The 19514-nt window shown below is 44.3% G+C and overlaps 7 protein-coding genes across 7 annotated transcripts; 3 read left to right on the top strand and 4 right to left on the bottom strand.

Annotated features, from left to right (window-relative positions):
• Positions 1–25: 25 nt before the first annotated feature.
• JR316_0002513 (Exopolygalacturonase) lies at positions 26–1897 on the bottom strand (the record flags this gene model as incomplete). The annotated part of the gene is made up of 10 exons (XM_047888305.1): positions 26–116; positions 175–270; positions 325–398; positions 451–592; positions 642–695; positions 820–865; positions 916–1084; positions 1135–1482; positions 1534–1584; positions 1634–1897. The coding sequence occupies 10 exons, from the start codon at positions 1895–1897 to the stop codon at positions 26–28; spliced, it is 1335 nt and encodes a 444-aa protein (XP_047753228.1).
• Positions 1898–3140: 1243 nt separating this feature from the next.
• JR316_0002514 (uncharacterized protein) lies at positions 3141–4024 on the top strand (the record flags this gene model as incomplete). Its single annotated transcript, XM_047888306.1, has 3 exons — positions 3141–3293; positions 3348–3538; positions 3598–4024. 3 exons carry the CDS (start codon positions 3141–3143, stop codon positions 4022–4024), a joined length of 771 nt encoding a protein of 256 aa, XP_047753229.1.
• A 198-nt stretch (positions 4025–4222) lies between these two features.
• On the bottom strand, positions 4223–5235 carry JR316_0002515 (Phosphatidylglycerophosphate phosphatase 1, chloroplastic; the record flags this gene model as incomplete). Its single annotated transcript, XM_047888307.1, has 5 exons — positions 4223–4714; positions 4770–4865; positions 4920–4958; positions 5017–5093; positions 5151–5235. The coding sequence occupies 5 exons, from the start codon at positions 5233–5235 to the stop codon at positions 4223–4225; spliced, it is 789 nt and encodes a 262-aa protein (XP_047753230.1).
• A 417-nt stretch (positions 5236–5652) lies between these two features.
• On the bottom strand, positions 5653–8760 carry JR316_0002516 (General vesicular transport factor p115; the record flags this gene model as incomplete). Its single annotated transcript, XM_047888308.1, has 11 exons — positions 5653–5871; positions 5929–6152; positions 6205–6431; positions 6490–6602; positions 6655–7127; positions 7184–7250; positions 7299–7529; positions 7582–7662; positions 7715–7900; positions 7952–8139; positions 8226–8760. 11 exons carry the CDS (start codon positions 8758–8760, stop codon positions 5653–5655), a joined length of 2544 nt encoding a protein of 847 aa, XP_047753231.1.
• Positions 8761–11029: 2269 nt separating this feature from the next.
• On the top strand, positions 11030–11967 carry JR316_0002517 (Cytochrome P450 monooxygenase 128; the record flags this gene model as incomplete). Its single annotated transcript, XM_047888309.1, has 5 exons — positions 11030–11224; positions 11296–11462; positions 11515–11619; positions 11680–11703; positions 11763–11967. The coding sequence occupies 5 exons, from the start codon at positions 11030–11032 to the stop codon at positions 11965–11967; spliced, it is 696 nt and encodes a 231-aa protein (XP_047753232.1).
• A 215-nt stretch (positions 11968–12182) lies between these two features.
• On the bottom strand, positions 12183–14277 carry JR316_0002518 (Molybdenum cofactor sulfurase; the record flags this gene model as incomplete). The annotated part of the gene is made up of 7 exons (XM_047888310.1): positions 12183–12530; positions 12594–12845; positions 12910–13290; positions 13344–13439; positions 13503–13686; positions 13743–13923; positions 13974–14277. The coding sequence occupies 7 exons, from the start codon at positions 14275–14277 to the stop codon at positions 12183–12185; spliced, it is 1746 nt and encodes a 581-aa protein (XP_047753233.1).
• A 2960-nt stretch (positions 14278–17237) lies between these two features.
• On the top strand, positions 17238–19444 carry JR316_0002519 (uncharacterized protein; the record flags this gene model as incomplete). Its single annotated transcript, XM_047888311.1, has 11 exons — positions 17238–17402; positions 17462–17547; positions 17612–17717; positions 17776–17857; positions 17906–18047; positions 18102–18180; positions 18235–18298; positions 18350–18370; positions 18430–18509; positions 18570–18830; positions 18893–19444. 11 exons carry the CDS (start codon positions 17238–17240, stop codon positions 19442–19444), a joined length of 1638 nt encoding a protein of 545 aa, XP_047753234.1.
• Between the last annotated feature and the right edge of the window lie 70 nt (positions 19445–19514).

The raw sequence follows: 19514 nt of genomic DNA on the forward strand, positions 1-19514 counted from the left end.
AACCGACAGTCTCAAAAATTATCTTCTAAGTCGTTTTGCAGATAGGGAAGAGATCGGAGGCATCGCCAGTAATGTTTACATTTTGGCAAAAAAACGAGGTCGTTCCTGAGGGAAATCTTTGGAAACAAATTAGCCTTGACGGAATAAGAAAGCGCGCGCAGAATATTGACTCACGAAAGAGAGATATCGTTCAAATTGATGTCAGAACAACGACCATCAGGCGAACAGGAGAGAGAAGCCACAGTGCTCTTGGTTCCAGTTCCAGTTATGCTATCAAAAATTGATAAGCGAAAATATCAACTTGAGATGATCCAAACTATTCACTTGGTAAACCAGATGTCCTGAATAAACGTGTTTGATGGAAATTGCGCACACGCGGTGGCGTTCGTCATATAGCACTGAGAAAGAGTATAAGGATTGCGCATATATGTGACCTGCAGACTGATTTACCTGGTCAATAATAATGGGATTGTCAACTGCAGTTTCCAAGAAGTTTTCAAACGTAATGTTTTTCACGATGCCGCTTCCAACGTTAGGACCTGCCCATGCTTTTATCCTTGCACCATTTTGTGCTTTCGTCATTTTAATATTCCTGCACATAACAGATAAGCAAAGAAAGACAAAATGTAAATTGGACTGACTTCGCCAAAACATTTTCCACGATGTCAAACATTCCAGGAAATTGTCCAAGAGACCTTTGAATTTTACGATTTTAAATACTGATTCCCAATTAAAAGCGACAAAATATACCCGACAGAGATACCACTAGGGAAATCATTAGTGACGCAATTGATTTCTGTAGACAATACTTGAACTTACTGTGAGCCAGTGCAGTCAAGGTTTTCAACGAGTACATTAGTAGCATCTAGCATTGGGTTTATTAGATTATCGACTTTGACCAAAATTTGTGCTTACTTGGTTTAAAGGCCACACAATCATCTCCATTAACAATAACAGAATTAAGAATGGCTACGTTGTCGCTGCGATACACATTCCATCCGTCCGTGTTGGCTGCATTATGGCTTGAGTTGGAAACAGCGTTGATATTAATATTGTTGTATGAGATGTTCTGGCCTTCATTGACCTGCGTAGCTGTTCAGTATTACGGAGCCGAATATATTGTAAAAAACTAACCAGATTATGCCATTCAGGGCTGTTAATCATATTGATGTTTTCAATCAATACATTTTTGGCTTGGAAGACGGTAAGAGTGATGGGCCGCAAAAGCGAAGAATTTGAAGCACTGATCAACCGTTTTGTTCGTTTGAGCAATGGCAGGGATAGAGCCAAGAAGGAATACCTACAAAGTGTCCCACCAAATCTAGAATTAAGGGTAGATGAGTATACACCAATGTTGGAAGGATCATCAGAGAAATTAACCTGCCCGGAACCGTCAAGGGTGCCTCCGCCATCAAATAATATGTTTTCTCCTCCAAGCAACCAGAAGGTAATTTGCGTTTGGAAAGGGATAAAGAATCCATTCTACAACCAAGATTTTAGGCGGCCGACGCCTCAACATTCGTTAAAGCTTACCCCACTCCAATATGGAATGTCTGGGCTGAATTTGATTGTACCTTCGAGGCTCTAAATTTTTAAGGACGAATTGTGGTGTTGGCGTGCAGGAAAGACTCACGATATGTTTGTTGCGCAGTCCGGTCATATTCAACCTCGTTTCAATGTTCAAAGTAGTTGATTTTGGAATAGTCACAGTCGGACACGCGTTCACAGCCTTCAAGAAGTTGGGCGCATCGTCTCCACCACTAGCTGACAAAGTGCATGAAATTTTAGGAGGAGGTCCAGGGGGAAATTTTGGTTTGGTAGGTCGATGCTCAGGGCTTCTGGCAAAGGCAAAGGGAAAAAGACCTAACAACGTAAATGTTGCAAGACTAAAGCGCATGATGAGGTACTCAGGTATCATCTGTCATCACAACATATGTTCCTTGCCACTTTATACTCCACCAGAATGAGAGCGGCGGTCCGACGCTAGGGCTTCCTTCATAGCTTTGAGAAAGGTAACATATCCTGGCGGTCCGGGGTACAGTTAGCGTCCATACATACGCACAACCCCCATATTTCGTCACACCCTTCAGATGGGAAGTTTTTTCCAGAACACGCTTGAGGAACAGTCAAACGGTCAAAACACTGTAGCGAGACGACGACGATAGAACGGGCTCCATAAGTGTATTTTAATGGTCTCTTGTGGTAGCATAGGTGGCACGCCGACCACATGATCGCTCATCTGATTCTGTTGTCGATAGATAATCTTGTGGGAGTAGAAGATGCTGTGAACTCGGACACGGTCCCGAAAGATTGAAAAGCTGAGGACTATCGTCCATAATATTCGACGCAGTTCTTGGTAGCAACTTTCTTTATTAGCATTTAGGAAATTTGGAAGGGAACTCCGGGATTATAATAGCATAGTATCATTGATGAGCATGGTGAGTGATGATGAGTAGAAGAACAAACATGCAACAAAGACGAGGTATTTTAAGATCGTGAGAACTTTCTGTCCAACAGCGTCATTGTGGCCCGTCAGTTGCCTGTCGCTGTCACCCCATATTATCTCTCGATAAACGCGTTATGTTGGCAAATCTTTTGACCAATACTCTTTCTGACTCTTTCAAAAAACTAAAACATATTTGATTCATTCTGTTCTCGTCAACCACTCGTCAACAGTACATTTCAAATTCCGTCGTTGAATCGGGTATCGAGGTGGAGGGCAAGTTCAACATGGCTGGAATCAAGTTGGAACTGGAACTGTAAACAATAAAAACCTCAGAGCTATCAACCATCGTAACCGTTTGGCCTTCGCAACGCTGATCCAGCCGTCGACACCCTGAACGGGTATATTTATCCAATTTCCGGCGAACCAACATGACGACCCTAAGCCCTTTGTGTCTCAGCACTAAGCAGCCTGGTTAACCACCGAGGACTAATCGGGATTGTCTCTCGCCTTCCTGTCGCCTTAAGGGCTCCACGTTTATTGTAGGCTTGCGGACAGTATTTTGTGCTTAGGGAACTGTTTAAGGGTGCTTTAGCCTTTCTGGCTGTCAATTTCAGGCCTGCTTCGATCCTTTACCTTTTACCGTTCACCTCCGCCACTATCCAGCCAGGCTACGCAAAAGGAGCTCAGTGCTACGATGCTTGAAGTTCAGACAGGTCCAGCTATGGAGATAGTACAACCCTGTGCACCCGTTATCCTCAAGCCCGATGGCGTAGGTAAACCCATCGACTCTCCAAAACCAAAGAAGCACAAGAGGTTTTACATGCCAGAGGGGGACATCATTATACAGGTGCTCATTATATTTATTTTCAAGCTGTTCTTTTCTAATCTATGCTTTTCAAAGGTTGAAAACACCTTGTTCCGACTCAAACTTGCTGTCCTCCATGAACACTCGCCGGTGTTGCGAAGTACAATTACACCTTTACAATCTGGAAGGGCCTTGCCTATTGTAGGCTACAACAACAAGCGTCCCCTCATTCTCCACCAAATAACTGAAATTGATTTTGTCCGGCTTTGTTCCATCCTTTTCCCGTCGTGAGTTGGGCCTTCAAATTATTCGACACGGCGGCTTTGTACTGATGAACACAACACAGGCCTGATAAACCAGCCAAGATATTCCACACCGTCGATGCACTACTTTCGGTGCTCAGAGTCGCCACCAGCTTCCAAATGGAGCGCGTCCGCAATATTGCGACTGACCAGCTCGACGACCTGCCTATCGACCCAATACGGAAAATAGCTATCTGGGAAGAATTCCACCTTGACCCCGACCTCTTGCTTTCAGCATTTGCAACATTATGCCAACGTTCTGAGCCTCTCACTTTACCCATGACGATGAGTCTCGGTATTCGTAATTTCACGAAAGTAGCGGCATCGAGGGATCTTTATAGGCAAAGAGTTGGTTGCTGTGGTTGTCGGACAAGTTTGAGTAGTCAAGAAAGTCAGTCAATCGCAAACGAGATTGTCTCTGCCATTTTTGTCAAACAGCCACCTAGACGGTTAGACAAATCGCTGCTTTAAGCAGTTATTGGTGATGGTCCTACCTGAGGATACATGATTCACCCACTTTGTTACTTATATATGAAGACTAATCAGTGTATCATCATTTTTTTGTAATTAATGTACTTTCAAACTTACCTGTAATCTATAATATCTGACCCTGACGATTATATGATGTATGCTGTCCAATTATATCAAGAAAATGTCTACGATAATGACCTAGATTTCCCGCTTGTACATGAATTTCAAGAACGCCAGCAGCCCCGTCGGCTTCGCGTCTTTCCTTACTGGAAAAGGCTTCACAAACGCACCGACGTTCACAAATTCCTCCTTCGGTGGCACTGTCAAGCCTTCCATGAGAGATATCAGCCCATACTCCATTTTCCGCATCAGCATACTCTCTCGCTCCCAAACACCCTTTGTCCAGATCGATAGAGGGCCTTGTGGCACAGGGCATGATTCTTGGTTTTCATTACTGGCATCCGGTAGAGGTCGGGTTTTGGAGCTGCGTCTCTGATATTGCATACGCATCCGGTTCGCTAGTACCAAGTCCGTGAACACGCGGTCACCTACGACAATGAGTTCGTTATCCTCAACTGGGTCTGGGAGGGATTTAAAGTATCCTCTGATGGCAGTGATACATGAATAGGCGGGTTTCATGGCTTTATGTGAAAGAACTGGTACGCCTAGATGATGGGACACAGATTCGGCCTAACTCAAACAAAGATGGGCACGGGGATTTCGAAGGAGAGGAGATTGCACGGACCTGAATGCCGCCTGCGTCGAGGTGCGTTCCAGCAGAATTGCTCACTATAAGAACGTTCCTTTCACCGAATGTCTCTTTGCATGATTTCCAGGCTTCCTGCACGCGTTAATGTCAGCATCAGCACAAATCCAAACGTTGATCATAACGAACCTGGAGTTCGGGTATAAGAGTGTCTTTATGTGGCAGAGTCTAGACGTATGTTATTGTCAGAATAGCTCTATTCAAGGGAACGATGACGAAGGCGCACCAAGCAGTTGTCTTTGTCGAAAATAGCGCCTCGGTAGCCAGCTCTTCTCAGAGCTTGAAAATCAACCTGGCGAATATCTTACTGCGCGGCTCGTGGTCAGAATGCGAAACAATTTAACAGAAATTTAGGCATACCATGAACTACGAGTGCTGGAATAACCAATCTTGGGAAAATTGATAACTGAAATGGGACCAGCAGAGCTGGAATGTTCAGTGGCATTTCGACGCGTATTTATGAGGACGTGGGTTAGTATGGTATCGGAAGCAATAGGTGCTGGCCAATTGTTTGTATATTTGTACGTCGGATCCAAGCATTGCACAGCAAATGTAAATTCCATAGCACCGCATGCACTCGTTCACACTACACAAGCAACTTCCGGCATACCATTGAGGACAGCTAATGTAAATGATTTACTATCTCCAGACGTTCAAAATTATCCCAAGCGACTTAAAACGGCTAAACCAAAGGGAATGATCAAACCAAGGAAACAAAGGGGGGAAATTGAATACCGATTAGGACACAATTAGAGGATGACTCGACGACGAAAAAGCATATAGTAAACAAGCCGAAAATTTCCTTGATCGAATAGCAATGAGGTAGTAATAAAAATGTCCGATAATACTTGAGTGTGTCCATCTATTCCTCGTCGTCGTCGTCATCATCGTCATCAGCTTCGTCTTCAGATACTTCTAGGCCTGCTTCACGCAGACGGGCCTTATCTTTCCGCCGCTTACTGGTAACTTCATCAAGGAGAACCAAAAGATCCTCCTGCTCTTTCTCGACGTCTTTCCTTTTCGTTTCGGAGCTTGCAAGTTGAGAGTGTAGTGACTCTACCTGCTTTTGGAGTTCGGCGACCTGTATGCATATGGTCAGCGCTCTATATAATGCATTCAACGCGATGACGCAGGCTACCTGAGATTCGACATTGTTGACTTCGTTCAACCGCTTTTGCAGGGATTCAATTTCCCCAGTTTGCTGACGTATGACATCTCTAAGAGATGCAATAAGCATAGTAGCCTCCGCGCTTTGGCCTGAAAGGAGGTCAGCGTGGTGTCCATTCAATTCTTCCGAAAGATGCATACCAGCAGAGGATGATAACTGGTCAGGATCAGTGGAGAACCCGCGTTGCACGGTATCTGTCCCAAAGTATCAGAAAAGATGGACGATCTTTTACATAAACGCCCCTACAATAATTGGATTTCCAGAAATCAACAAAGGCCCAATCAAACCAAATTTCGCCTTCATCTAGTGTACCAACAGCTGGTTTTACCGATGGCTGCAGACTAGGGGGAGGGAAAGAAAGAACGATAGAGTCGGGTCCAACTGACTTGAACCTCTCGTCTTCCCTAAACCGTGCCATTTGGCCTATTAACATATCGACGCTCAATCGATTAATGATTGGATGAATAGTGGCCCTTTTTGCTTCTTCATTAGCTTCGATATGAGGTACTTTGGATATAAACTTGCACATACCTTGTGATCTCTCCTGGTTGACGGTTATATTCGTAACATATTCCAAGAAGGAAAGAACAAAGTCCTGGAACAACAGAATCTACTTCTGATGTTTGGTTAATTGGCTCCACGAGCTGTTGGGTCGGTCAATACTGAACATCTTCAGCACTGCAACAAATCACTCACGACACCAAGACCTCCGGCATCCAAGAAGTCCTTGACAGACTTAGGGTCTTCCCATAACCACTGCGAGAGCAAACACAAATATCCGACCACATATCGGTCCCACTCTCTTGCCTCTCTATCAGAGGCATTTGTTCTTGACCGAGAAAGAAGGGCCAAGGAAAGGTTCTCGGTGAGAATTTGTAACAATGTTTGAGGTTCGTCTTCGTCTTCGGGTTCTTCCTGGGCAGGTTCAGCAGGCGTACCATCGGCTGGTACGAAAAAGTTTGAAGCCTGATCATGTGTCGGTTGCAAGGGTCCAGGTATAATCAATCTCGCCGATGCCTTGGCACGAGGTGAAGATCGAAGGAGATGTGAAAACATGAGAGTCGCTATATGAGTAGAGATAACATCTGCAGGTTCCAAAGCAGATGCAGTATTGGGCGGCGATGCAAGTGCATGTAAAAGTGGGGTTGTCCTTGAACGTTGCGGGGAATCTGCATCCTCATATTCAAAACAAAGCATTAATTACGGGTGATACACAAAAATTCACCTGGATCTTCAGGTGGAACCATGGACTGCACGATAGCTTGTCGAATTTCATCTTTACGGACAAAATTCTGTTTGGATCTGAGTTAGTTTTCCAAAAGGGAGAGTAAATATCAAACCTCAAAGACGCTAGCAGCCGCTGTTCGTAACTCCAAGCTTTCTTTGGTTCGCTTGCCGGCATCTAATCCATTATATTCCCCGTGAATGGCCAATTCTATAAGAGCATCCAAAGCAGACGCAAGCTCTAATCTATCCCATTCTTCCCCATTGGTATCAGGTACAGGTACGTATGGCGTCAAAGATATCTCGGATAAGGGGAAGTTAATGTTGGTAGGTAAGAGTCGAAGAGCCTGACGGAGTCCATTATCAGGTTTGCAACCCTGCTATCTCGAAGTATCTTACCTGGATTTTTAGAGCTGTGGGAGCATTTGATGCCAAAGCCATCTCTATTAGACATCGCGTATATGGCAGTGTTTCTTGCACCTATATCTTAGATATTATTGCACGCCATAAGGACATAAACCTGCGAACTTACACCGTGCCCTTTTGAACCGACAAGCATACCCATTATACCAACAATAAGAGATGTATTAGCCTGCTTGTCAGTATCCCAGAATTGCAAAGCGAACTCTTGTGGTGCTGTTGTTTGAATGTCCAATGATACCGGAAATTGAAGGAGGGCGCAGAGAACTGGTGGTAGTGACGTTTCACGAAAGTAACTCTATGACAGATCTATAAGTGTATAAAGTTTCATAACGATGATGAGGAATACCTGATTAGAATTATTAAAGCGTAGCAAACCGTCAACGCAGGTTAACGCGCTCTGAGCAACTAGACCACCATCGACGCCTCCCTCTTGGGTGATGATGTTAAATAATTTTTCGAAAGCACCTTCGAAGGCGAGAACTTTCTGGATGTCAGGGCTTTGTGAAATAAGAGCCTGAACCATGGTAATTGCCTCTGATGATTGAAAGTAAGTATACATTAATTAAAAGACCTCAATATATGATTTCGAGCGACGGTTAACAATGCGTAGTGCAACTCACCATTTCGAATAACGTCACGTTTGTCCTCCAACACGGCAATGATGCTACCTGGGCCTGCAGGTGCTGTCAAAAAATAGCTCTGAATGACTTGACGTCGATTATGTAGTAGGGTAGTGAGGAATTGCAGAGTCGGGAGCCGGACATAAGAGTCTGCAAGTAGAGCGAACAAGAAGTGCGTCGTTTTATCGGATGCAACGACTTTATCGGTATATTTGAATCCTGATTCTCTACTTCCAGATGTCACATCTTCGGTATCGCAAAGGGTGTCCAATGTTTCCAGAACTGCTTTACCTATCTCTGCATCAACCTCCGCATCATTGAATAGTACATCCAAGAGCCCCGGAAGAGCCATTTCTCCAACTTCTTGCCTGCAATCGCGTGCAAGCCCCTTTAAAGACAATACAGCTGCTCGTCTATCTGCCAGGAGGGTTGCGGGAGAAAGGCGATCACTGAGTTTGCTAATGATCTCAGTGGGGGTCTGCGGTGCCCCAGTAGGACCACGAAGGGCAACGTATGTTTGCGAGAAGAATTCCATCGATTCGCAGTCTCCGGAAATACAGAGGGTATCTGACGGTGGTGAGGCCGAAGGATGACCACGGTCAACTTTTAACACTGACGAGTATTACCTTTCGCTAAACCACGTGGCACGTGTCGTTGCATCAGGGCTTCAGCCTTATCAACTCTTGAAAACGCCACATCGCACCCATTCGCAAAACCTTTCGTTGCTCAATATTCCATATATCTGATACCCATCCATGTTCTCAAGATTCGCAGAACCTGATCGTCTAAATTCAATCATGTTGTAACGCAACGTGTCTACATATCTGCGTGGTGTGGTGTATTATCTTCAGGAGTTTGCCCCCAATGGCATATTCGTCTCGGGTGACTATGTTCTTGGCTGCTACGGATTCCTTAAACCTGCTTTTGCCTGTACAGTGGGATGTTGAATTCACATGGAGGTTTATTCCACACCCTGAACTTCGATTATATTCATTCAATGTCGTCTTCACGTATCCGAAAATTTGCAAACGCTTCAGAAACCATGCCGGTAAGTTATCCGCTCCTTGGTTTCTCACGAAGTGCCCTTCTATCCACATTCATACTTTGATCTCCGAGGCACATTTGTGTCATTTTGACTGCGTGAACTAAAATAACCTTAACGACGTAGAGGCTTCAACAGCAACAGGGCCGGTGTGTATTCTGCAAGGACGCCTCATGTTATCAAACGCGGTGGCACCGGCACGAATGAGATCGTCTACTTTTCCCTCTCCGCCAAAAAGTCACTATAAATCCCACATCGTTTCACTTGACACTTTTTTCTGGACCCATTCTACTTCAGAATGACACCACCATCCTTGGTGGTCTTGGCCTTGATCGGTGCTGGAGTCATTATATATCGAATCTATCGAAAAGTCAAGCATGCCACCCTGTCCAAATTACACGGACCTCCTTCAGAATCATATATTATAGGTATACCAACACCTGTCATTCAATATCTTCGCGAATCGCTGACAATTTATCAGGGAATCTTCGAGAATATTTTCATACCCAAGCAGGAGAAGTACGGCCTGAATATTTCGAAAGCTCACCCAAAGCTCATTGACATACTAGATTGACTTCGCCTGGCAAGAACAGTACGGCGATGTTGTCAATTTCAAAGGTTTCTTCGGCGTGAGATCAATACACTTACCTCTATGGTTTTCCTTCGAAACTGACACGCAATTTAACAACACAGGAAGATCACCTTATGATTTCGGATCCTAAGGCCCTCCAGTATATATTGCATACTGCTGCATACAGATTCATGAAACCACCCGAGCGCAGAGCTGTATCAGCCTTGCTTTCGGGCATGGGACTCGTCTGGGCCGAAGGTACACTTCTTTCGTGATCTGGCCGTTCAAATCGCGTTCCTGACAAGTAGATTCCCAGGTCTCGCTCATAAAAGACAAAGAAGGATTATGACACCTGCTTTCGGAATGAAAGAGAGCAAAGAACTCGTACCGTTGTTCTTCACCTATGCAAGCAAAGTGAGTGTGCCAGTGACACAGAGGCAGAAATCAGAGGTTTGCTTATCCGTTTTCAAACTCATGAGATTTCGGACAAATGGAATGATGCGCTTACTTTGTCTGCAACGGATGAAAAGATGGTTCTGGATGTGTCTGACTGGACTGCTAGGGCCACTTTAGATGCCATGGGTGTTGGTGCGAATTGCTTGGGCACCTTCGAATGATCATCTGGACACTAACGGCGTCTTTATCTAGCTGCGTTTGATTATCATTTCGATACTCTTGAAAATGGAAACAATGAATTGGGGAATACTTACACCAACTTATGGTAATATTCATTATCATTGTTACTAGTTGCCTAACCGTTGACCACTCAACGTTAGCTTGGATGTTTTTGGACAGGTGTCCACTCGTGAACTTTATATGCAAGCGTTAGGCCTCATCATTCCCAAGAAGCTGCTGTCTTGTCTCAAGGGCCTCAAGGGGGAATCTCCTAATCCAAGAATTCAAACTTTAATAAACGCCTCCATAGTGGCCACGAAAGTAGCAAAAGACTTGATCGCTTCTAAAAGTCATGATTCAACCTCTTCAAACAGCCACGATGTAATGAGCCTATTAGGCAAGTCTTTTCTTAGAATTCACCTTGAAATCCTGGCGCTCAGACACCCAATAGTACGGGCAAATGAATCAGAGAATGAGAAGACTAGAATGTCCGACCATGAGATGGTAGCTCAGATGAGGTAATGACCTTCCTTCTGCTTGTATTTTTGCGGGTGCTTGATCAATTGATAAAGAACGATGCTTCTTGCTGGATTTGAGACAACAGCCACTAGCTTGACATGGACTTTATTTGAACTCGCGCTTCATGCGGATGTACAGGACAGGCTCCGGCAGGAGATACACCAGAAGGAACGAGAAATCAAAGCTCGAGGGGATATCGCTTTTACACCCAATGATTTTGAAGATATGCCTTATCTAACGGCAGTACTCAAAGTAAGTATTTCAATTATAAAATGCCATTTTTCCACTAGCAGCCCTAAACACTTGGTTACTCGCATTTAAAGGAATCTCTGCGCTTCAACCCAGCAGCGTATTATATATACCGACAACCCAGCAAAGATGAGGTCATTCCATTGTCAACCCCGATCACCTCGCCCTCTGGAAAAATACTTAATGAAATCGTCGTCCCAAAAAACACAAAAATCACGATATCGATCAACGGATACAACAGGTGTGTGGATCTCCGCTTATTTCATGACCTCCAGCGAACTTAAGCGCCGAAGAAATAAGGCCATTTTTGGACACGATTCACAACTTTTTGACCCCGACCGGTGGTTGACGCCGGGTAGAGTTAATAAATCCGTCAATGTTGGAGTTTATGGGAACTCGTAAGAATTTGCCTGTTTCAATCTTGCATCTGCAATTAATCAACATTTGGGGTTTTGCAGAATTACCTTTTCTGGAGGTATTCGGTAAGCACAACAATTGTTGTACTGCCTTAAAGTTAAATATCTAACTTCAATCCTTCAAGTTCTTGTATAGGATGGAGATTTGCGGTCATGGAGCTTCAGGCGTTCCTTGTGGAACTTGTGGGCAATTTTGAATTCTCACCAACACCAGAAGCAAGCATGATTCGCAGAGAAGCCTGCCTAGTCATGGCACCAACAATTGAAGGTCATGTCAAGAAGACACGATATCTTCCGCTGCTCGTCAAAAAGGCCAAAAGAGCGCTTTAAAGACAGAGATAGTGATTCTGAAATAAGACACATCAGAGTGAAACGGTTCTATCGAATGGAAGAAGATAATTTGTCCCTATGTTAGCTTTTACTATAAGTTATTACAACGAAATAAATACACAAAATGGTAGAAAATATTATGGACAAGAGAAAGTTTATATGTGTGTTTCATCCAGATGAAAATGCTCCGGAAATAATCAAAGCACATGGCATGCCTATGAGGCATGGCCATGTCCCGTATCGGAACGGGTGGCTGCCCATTGCTTCCATAGCTTCTGGCGCTTGAACTCGTTTCCAATGGATGCCACAAATTGAATGACCCGCCATGCGTCATGAAAATTAGTGGCAATTCCAAGACTGATCCTGACGACTCCGAGCTCTCTTCCCATTTTGTCTTCAAAGTCCTGTAAAGTGACACCGGGGTAAAGGCGGCCCATCTCTTCCACTATATCTAAAATAGCTGCTGCACCCCCGGGATTGCACATGCACCCTGTTCGCAAGGATATATTCTGTAAAGATGCCGCGTATTCGATAAACGAATTAGGGATCATCTCCCCAGAAGCCTGTGGAGTTATGTGCCGCTTGTCAATCAATCGACAAGAGAATGGAAGATGTAGTAGACATACGTTGAAGAAAAGCAGTGCCAGAATGGAACCCGCATCTGACTGATCGCCAACGGAACGAAGCCGTTTGGTAGGTGCTCGGGACAGAATCTGTACTACAGGCCGTCCGGAAGTGTCGTGTCGTATTTTGGACAGCGTAGATGTTAAATAGAAAATGAGCGAAGATAACCTAAGTGGTAAAAAGGGTAAGTAGGCAGATAAGAAGCGCAGCCCGTTTGTAATGGCTGATAGTTGGAGATAATTGATAGTTCCATCCTAGGAATAAGCGCCGAAGTCAGCATTTCTAAGGGTTCATCCTTCAGACGGGTGACAGACACACCTCAAATTGCTCGTGCATTTCATGCGCTCGTGTCATTATATCACCAGGTACCTGAACTACGTCCACAGTTCCCCCAGCGAACCAGGGTCGTTTTAATTGAGCCAAAAATGACTTCTTAACGATTAACGCGCCGACGCCTGTAGGGTAGCCGAACATCTTATAGAATGATACAGCCATTGCGTCGATCGGATATTGTGAGAGATTGACGATAGATGTTGGGGCTAGTGCGGCACCGTCTACAACAACGTGATACCCGAGCGATGCAGCATACTCCGTCATGGAGAGAGGTGTTTTGCTGTTTGTCACATTTGACTGGCTCGTTTGCACAAACAGGCTTGGAGACGTGTCCGTAGATCTCGGCCGGTGTTGAAGAAGTATGTTCTGGCAATATGATAAATAATAATCCTGTGTTGAACGATCACTTTTCTTCTTACCTTTGCCGTTTGGACATCAAATCCTCCTCGAGAAGTTGAAGGTATATAGGCTACTTCGGCGTTCTTAGCCTTAGCAAATTCTCGGATTCCGTGGACCTAAAAGATCATATCACCAAGTTAAAATTGACATTGTGGTCCATATTAAGAGCGTCCACGCACGCTGTTGTGTGCATCGGTTCCGAGAACCAAGCTACTTCCTTGCGTAAAAGGATAAGATTCCGCAACTAGCTTCAATGCCCCACTCGCGTTGGCGGTAAAAACTACCGTGTAATCCGAGGGGGCACTGAAATGTGATAGTACCGACTGGCGTGCCTCATCTGCACATTTTAGGGATAACTTGGAGCTAGAATGAAAGCCGTGAATCATGATGATTCATGATTATATTGCGCATATACTTACGTATTGCTGACAGAATGTGTATTTCCGAGAATACTGCCATTCAGGAAATCGGTATGGGCCCTGATCAGGCTCTCCGGGTAAAGGGATCCCCCCATGTAGTCTACATAGGTTTCGTCTGCTCGCTCCAATCTAGCAAAATCTGTGCGGCGAAGGGTGTCCAGTATCCAGGTTAATTGATATTCTGTTGGGCGATGAGAAGAGCGGCAGACACCAGAGGCAATGCAGACTCACCGGGATATTCCTGAAGAAAGGCTTCGAAGGCTCTTTCTTCCTCATTAGAATCCAAACGTACTGCAGCCGGAGAATAAGCAACAGAGGGAACAAATGTGCGGGGTTGATAAAGTTGAAGATGATCGACTGATATCGTCTTTTCGTTGACTAGCTGAGAAATTTCCGGTGTAAAATCCTCGCTGTCGAAAGAATTTATTGAGGTACACCCAAGGCTGATTCGTGATAAGAAGCCGGAGCGTTTATGAGATAGACCGAGCCCTTTGGTAGAAGTCGGCCCGTTTAGATGGCCTTTAGAGTTGCGCATGTCCTAGAAGATGTAGATTACTGAAAAGGTAGGAGAGATGAGGAGAGGTGGTTAGGCAGGAAGGTCTTTCGTCAAGGTCTTTTATATCTGCAAGGTGCAGTTTCCCTGGCCGATGGATCCCAGAACCTAAGTGGGGGACATAGTAATCGGGGTAGTTTGTTAGAATAGGTGTGACAGGTGGATAGATCTATCATGGTCAAACTTGAACAAAGCGTTACTTCCGCAAGTGTATCTAGTTTCAAAGCACCGCCATAGTCTGGCCGGCTAAGTCAGAAGGCCAAGGATCTACTAGTAAAAATAAATCTTCTATTCACCAAGTACCGAAAGGCGCGCCTCCCATTACAGTTCATGCGAGATTCAAGATCGTTTGTCAAGCCCCTATATTTGATCTCTTGCAAAATGTCCACCAGATCAACGCGGAAAACATACGGGAAGCTAGTACCAAGATGGAATTCATAGTGATTGAGTAAAATGAGAACCTAAGCATTGGAAGGCAAAAGACCGTAAATGAAGCAACAGAAGGCGCGCTGCCTACTTCAAGCCCGAACTTTGAAGTCACATTGGCTGTTGTTGTTGTTCCATCATCAACGGATCATACAGCCAGACCCATCCAAGGACATGACCTTGACATCATCACTACATGGAGAAAAGCGAGGTAACATGCCGATTCACAGACATGTACGAAAGCATATGTCGATTCGGGCAATGACTTTATGGTACCCACTCGGGACATCAACACCAACACGGTAAAGATATGTGCGCAAAACCCAGACAAGATATAGAGTGATCATCTGTAGCCAGATAAAGATTTGAACTGATACTAGACACAGGTTATTGTTTTGGGTATCGAGTTTGAGTGTGTATATGCATAGCTAGGGGTCTACCCCAAGCGAGAAGAAGAGCGCAGACTTTGTGCATCAGGATTGATATCAGAGTGCGGCCTTGAGCTAGTTGTTAAGCAGTCGGCATTCCCGATTTGCCATTTGATAAATTTTCACAGAAAAGCGACGGTGTTGGTATTTGTCCCATGAGTATTCCAAGTGAACGAGTATACTTCGAGGTTAATACGTAACACCTTAAAATTATTCAGGTCGAGTTTGGCATTGTTTATCCTTTGATGCTGACTTGCCGGATCGTCGGAACAGCGTCTGATTTTGATTTTGACATTCAAATTCACGACCACTCAATACATTCACACCGGCGCTTACTCTGTGCCACTACACAGTAGCATCCGTGAGCAACGAAACAACTTCAGCCATAAATCCAGACATTTTTCAATAAAACTGTAGAGCGGCGCATCCCAACTGTCTTTTAGAATTTAACTCCCGAAGTTCTCCAGTTCTCCAGTACATTGCCAATGCAAGCGGAGGAAAGCTTTGCTAATAAGTACTTTTCACTAGTTCTACGCGGTTAGTACCAATTTACATTGTAGTATGATCGTTCCCGTCGGAAACTTAGGTACGACGTGCTTACACATAAAAAAATGACAAGATGCGACAACACAATCTATCTATCAATGAAGGATGTGCTTGCTTACAAACTTAACAGAAAGTCGTAGTTTACCCAAGGTTTACTGAATCATTATTATCACTGATATATCGTATGCTTAATGGCAATAAAACTAAAAGTGAGTCCCCTTTTTATTTGACTATATAAAGGAACTCATATGTTGTTTGCATCCAAAATGGGCGATCAATATGAAGACTGATGATATGGCCTAAAAAAAGATGAGGACCTGAGCAGTAAGCGGGCGCGTAACCCAGAAATACCCCGACGACACAGTAATAGTCATGTGCTGAGGTATGGGCCCTTACCAAGCTTATCTACGATTGGCCGATTTTCAACTTACGGTACTAACTGCTATCAAGCGTATCAGAATTCAGACCTAGGTTGTTGAAATGCACCCTTGATACTATTGAAACTGCGTACTTCTTTAAGTTTCAACAGCGGACATTTTTACCATTTTTTGTCTAGAATCACAATTACAGTTGGTTTCTCATGTTTGCAAACATAACGCTCCATTGTATACATATAATACACTGATTGCTGGCTATTATCATTATAGCGGCTAGCTTCCTTGTACGCTGAAGTGGCATGTAAATTTAAAATACCATAACAGTGTCAGTTTATAGAAAAAATTACCTGAGTACCACAACAATCATGATACCCGTACCTACCCGTACCATTTTTTGGCTCTACAATCGAAAGTATGAAAATGAAAGATTTCAAGCAAAGTATCCCTGAAACTTTTACAGAAAGGGGTCTGATTCACCCTGCTAAATGGAACTCTGTTATTTTTTGTAATCTCGTAGTCTAAATGTAGGGGAAATGCAAAACCCAGGACACGGTGATGGATCCACTGAATATAGATTGTATGATCATGTATAATATATATAAATATCCTACCAAGATATCACTAAGAAAACAATCAATACATTGATTGCACAATATTTTATGCATCATGAATAAACTACAAAAACTAATGAACAAAGTTCTTGTGATGTATTTTGACAATTTTCAAACGAGATGTTCGGCAAGTCCCAACACCTTCCAAAAAAAGAACATTGTGTGCGCGGATGACATAAGCAGCGTCAAAATAAACTGCTCGGCAGCAAGCAATTTCATTGCTGCCACACCTGGGTCCAATTCTCTGCTGTATAGTTATTGGCGCCAGCGATACATATTGTACCCGTATGTTGTTTACTGCTCCAAATGTATTCAATCATAGCTCATCAACACGACTTGCGACCATGATCTGTCAATTTCTAATTTCACAGCGCTACGGCCTCCTCACTGCCCAATTCTGGGGTTCAGACAAATAGACGTTGGCCCCTTTCTGCATGTCCAGTTCACGGTTTAGTGAATTGTCTAGAAAAACTAGAATCCATCTCCCAGTCATCCCAGCCTCGGGCCGCGAGCAGTTCCGTCAGAATATCTACAGTCTTTTACGATCAACCATCATGGCCGACCAACATACCACATTCAAGCCTAAAGAAGTACATGGTTTGAAAAAGATACCTCCATATTGGTACCCATATACCACCATGACCAAGTTGCGATGGATTGGAAGGGAGTTGCTAGAAGTTGTGTCTACGGAATTTCGTGATCGATCCATGGAATATTACGTCCGTCAGAAGTTTTTCTTGAAAAGGCTCGAGAAACTGAAGCTAACAGTTGACTATAGAGGTACGCTCTAGAATCAGGCGTTACTACTGTCAATGGGAAGATTGCAAGACCAGATACCATCTTGAAAGATGGGGACCGTGTCGAGTGAGCCATGTGGCACTTCTTAATCTTTAGTACATTCTCACTGACGGATTCATCCCTTTCACAGAAACGTGGTTCACAGGCATGAACCGCCAGTGACGTCCAAGCCTGTCAAAGTCCTTCTGCACGATGTGGAACGAGAATTTATAGTAGTCGACAAACCTGGTAGCATCGTTCGTTCGTCCTAACTATCTTTGTGCCTGGGCTTAACCTAACAAATACACCTGATAGCCTGTCCACGCATCTGGGCGCTATTACCGCAATTCGCTCATTGAAATCCTCGTGAACGATTTTGGATATGAGAAATGTTACCGTATGTTCAGAACAGCTCCAGCTTCCATTCGCACTAACAGCCTTACAGCTGTCAATCGCCTGGATCGTCTCACCTCCGGGTGTATGATAATTCCATTATCGGCCAGCCGAGCTAGGCAATTAACCGCAGAGTTCATGAACGGAACCGTTCGAAAGGAGTACGTCGCAAGAGTCAAAGGCAAATTCCCTTCGTAAGATATTCCCTTTCTGGTACAAATTAAACGTACTGAATGATTGTCTTCTAGCGAAGAAATCGTATGTGAGGAACCTCTGTTGACAGTAGATCGGCAAATGGGGTTAAATATTGTCCATCCTGAGGGCAAGGTGAGTTTTACAAAATTGAAATATTTGGCCTATCTCTCATATCATTGTACCAAGCACGCAAAAACAGTTTTTAATCTCATACGGTATGATGAAAACACCGACAGTAGTGTGGTTCGATGTGAGTCTTCTTTGTCTAGACCGCGCACACAGGTTCTAACTCGTTTCAAAGGCCGACCTTTTACTGGACGATGTGAGTTTGTGTGCGCATCAATGATGTAAATATCCATAATTTTATATTCACTATCTTAGCACATCAACTCCGTGTGCACTTGCAATTCTTAGGACATCCGATAGCAAATGATCCTGTATATTCTGAAAAAAAAATTTGGGTATGTGCATTCTGCTTTATTTCCGACTGATATATGAAGTGACATTCAGAATGGTGCTAGGGAGAGAATGTTGGCAAAGGAGGCATTGATGTCACTCCAAGCGAAAACCGTGAAGCTCCCGCGCCCCCATCACACCTCCAAGCTCTTGTCAATTCAGTAGGAAGCCCTGAATCACTTTCAAAATCATCGGAAAATGTCAGTGGTGATTCCGCGGCTACAAAGTTGTTACCTCGCGAAACAGGTGAGGATATTGGAATGGGTTCGCCAGTACCACTTTCAAGTGAGGCTGTGGGTGTAATAACACGACTTAGGAACATGAAAGTAAGTGCAATGTTACAGATAAGATGTCTTTCGCTGAGAGTGATCGCTGATTTGTTCCATAGGATGAAGACGAAGACTGGAGTAGATGGCGAGATGTAGTCTTCCGAGCCAAAGGCTTAATGCGGCCAAAGGATCTGGTTATCAAACCTCCCCCTCCCCAGAACAAAAGGAAAAAGGGAGGGAGAGCCGAAGTCGTATCTCAACCACCCTCTGTTACCGACCCCGATGTCTTGGATAGTCACCATTCTGTTGAGGGCACCGCCGTGTGCGCTGACGCCGACACTTCTCCTGGGCCGGCTGCTACCTCGAATGCACTGCTGGCAGAAGACCCGACCCCCACGCCAACAGAAGAAGCTGCTTCGGGTTCACCTTCACAGCTCACATTAGACGAAGTCACCGAAAAGATTTCAGCAGCTCCATATACTGGACTAGATGTGGGCCCATCAAATGACCCGATTTACTGTCCTGAATGTTACCTACCTCTTCATCCCGACCCGAAACCCGAAAAGCTGTATATCTTCTTACATGCGCTGAAGTATACTATCAGCCTAGGAGAATTCTCCACAGAGATGCCAGACTGGGCGGCGGAAGGTTTTGAATGGGATCAAACCTGATAGCAAAATTAGGTGCTGGTGAACGGTGTGTTTGGATATAGAATGTATCGATAATATATATTGCATGCCC

Source organism: Psilocybe cubensis, chromosome 2, assembly GCF_017499595.1.
Source record: "Psilocybe cubensis strain MGC-MH-2018 chromosome 2, whole genome shotgun sequence".
Lineage (NCBI taxonomy): Eukaryota > Fungi > Basidiomycota > Agaricomycetes > Agaricales > Agrocybaceae > Psilocybe > Psilocybe cubensis.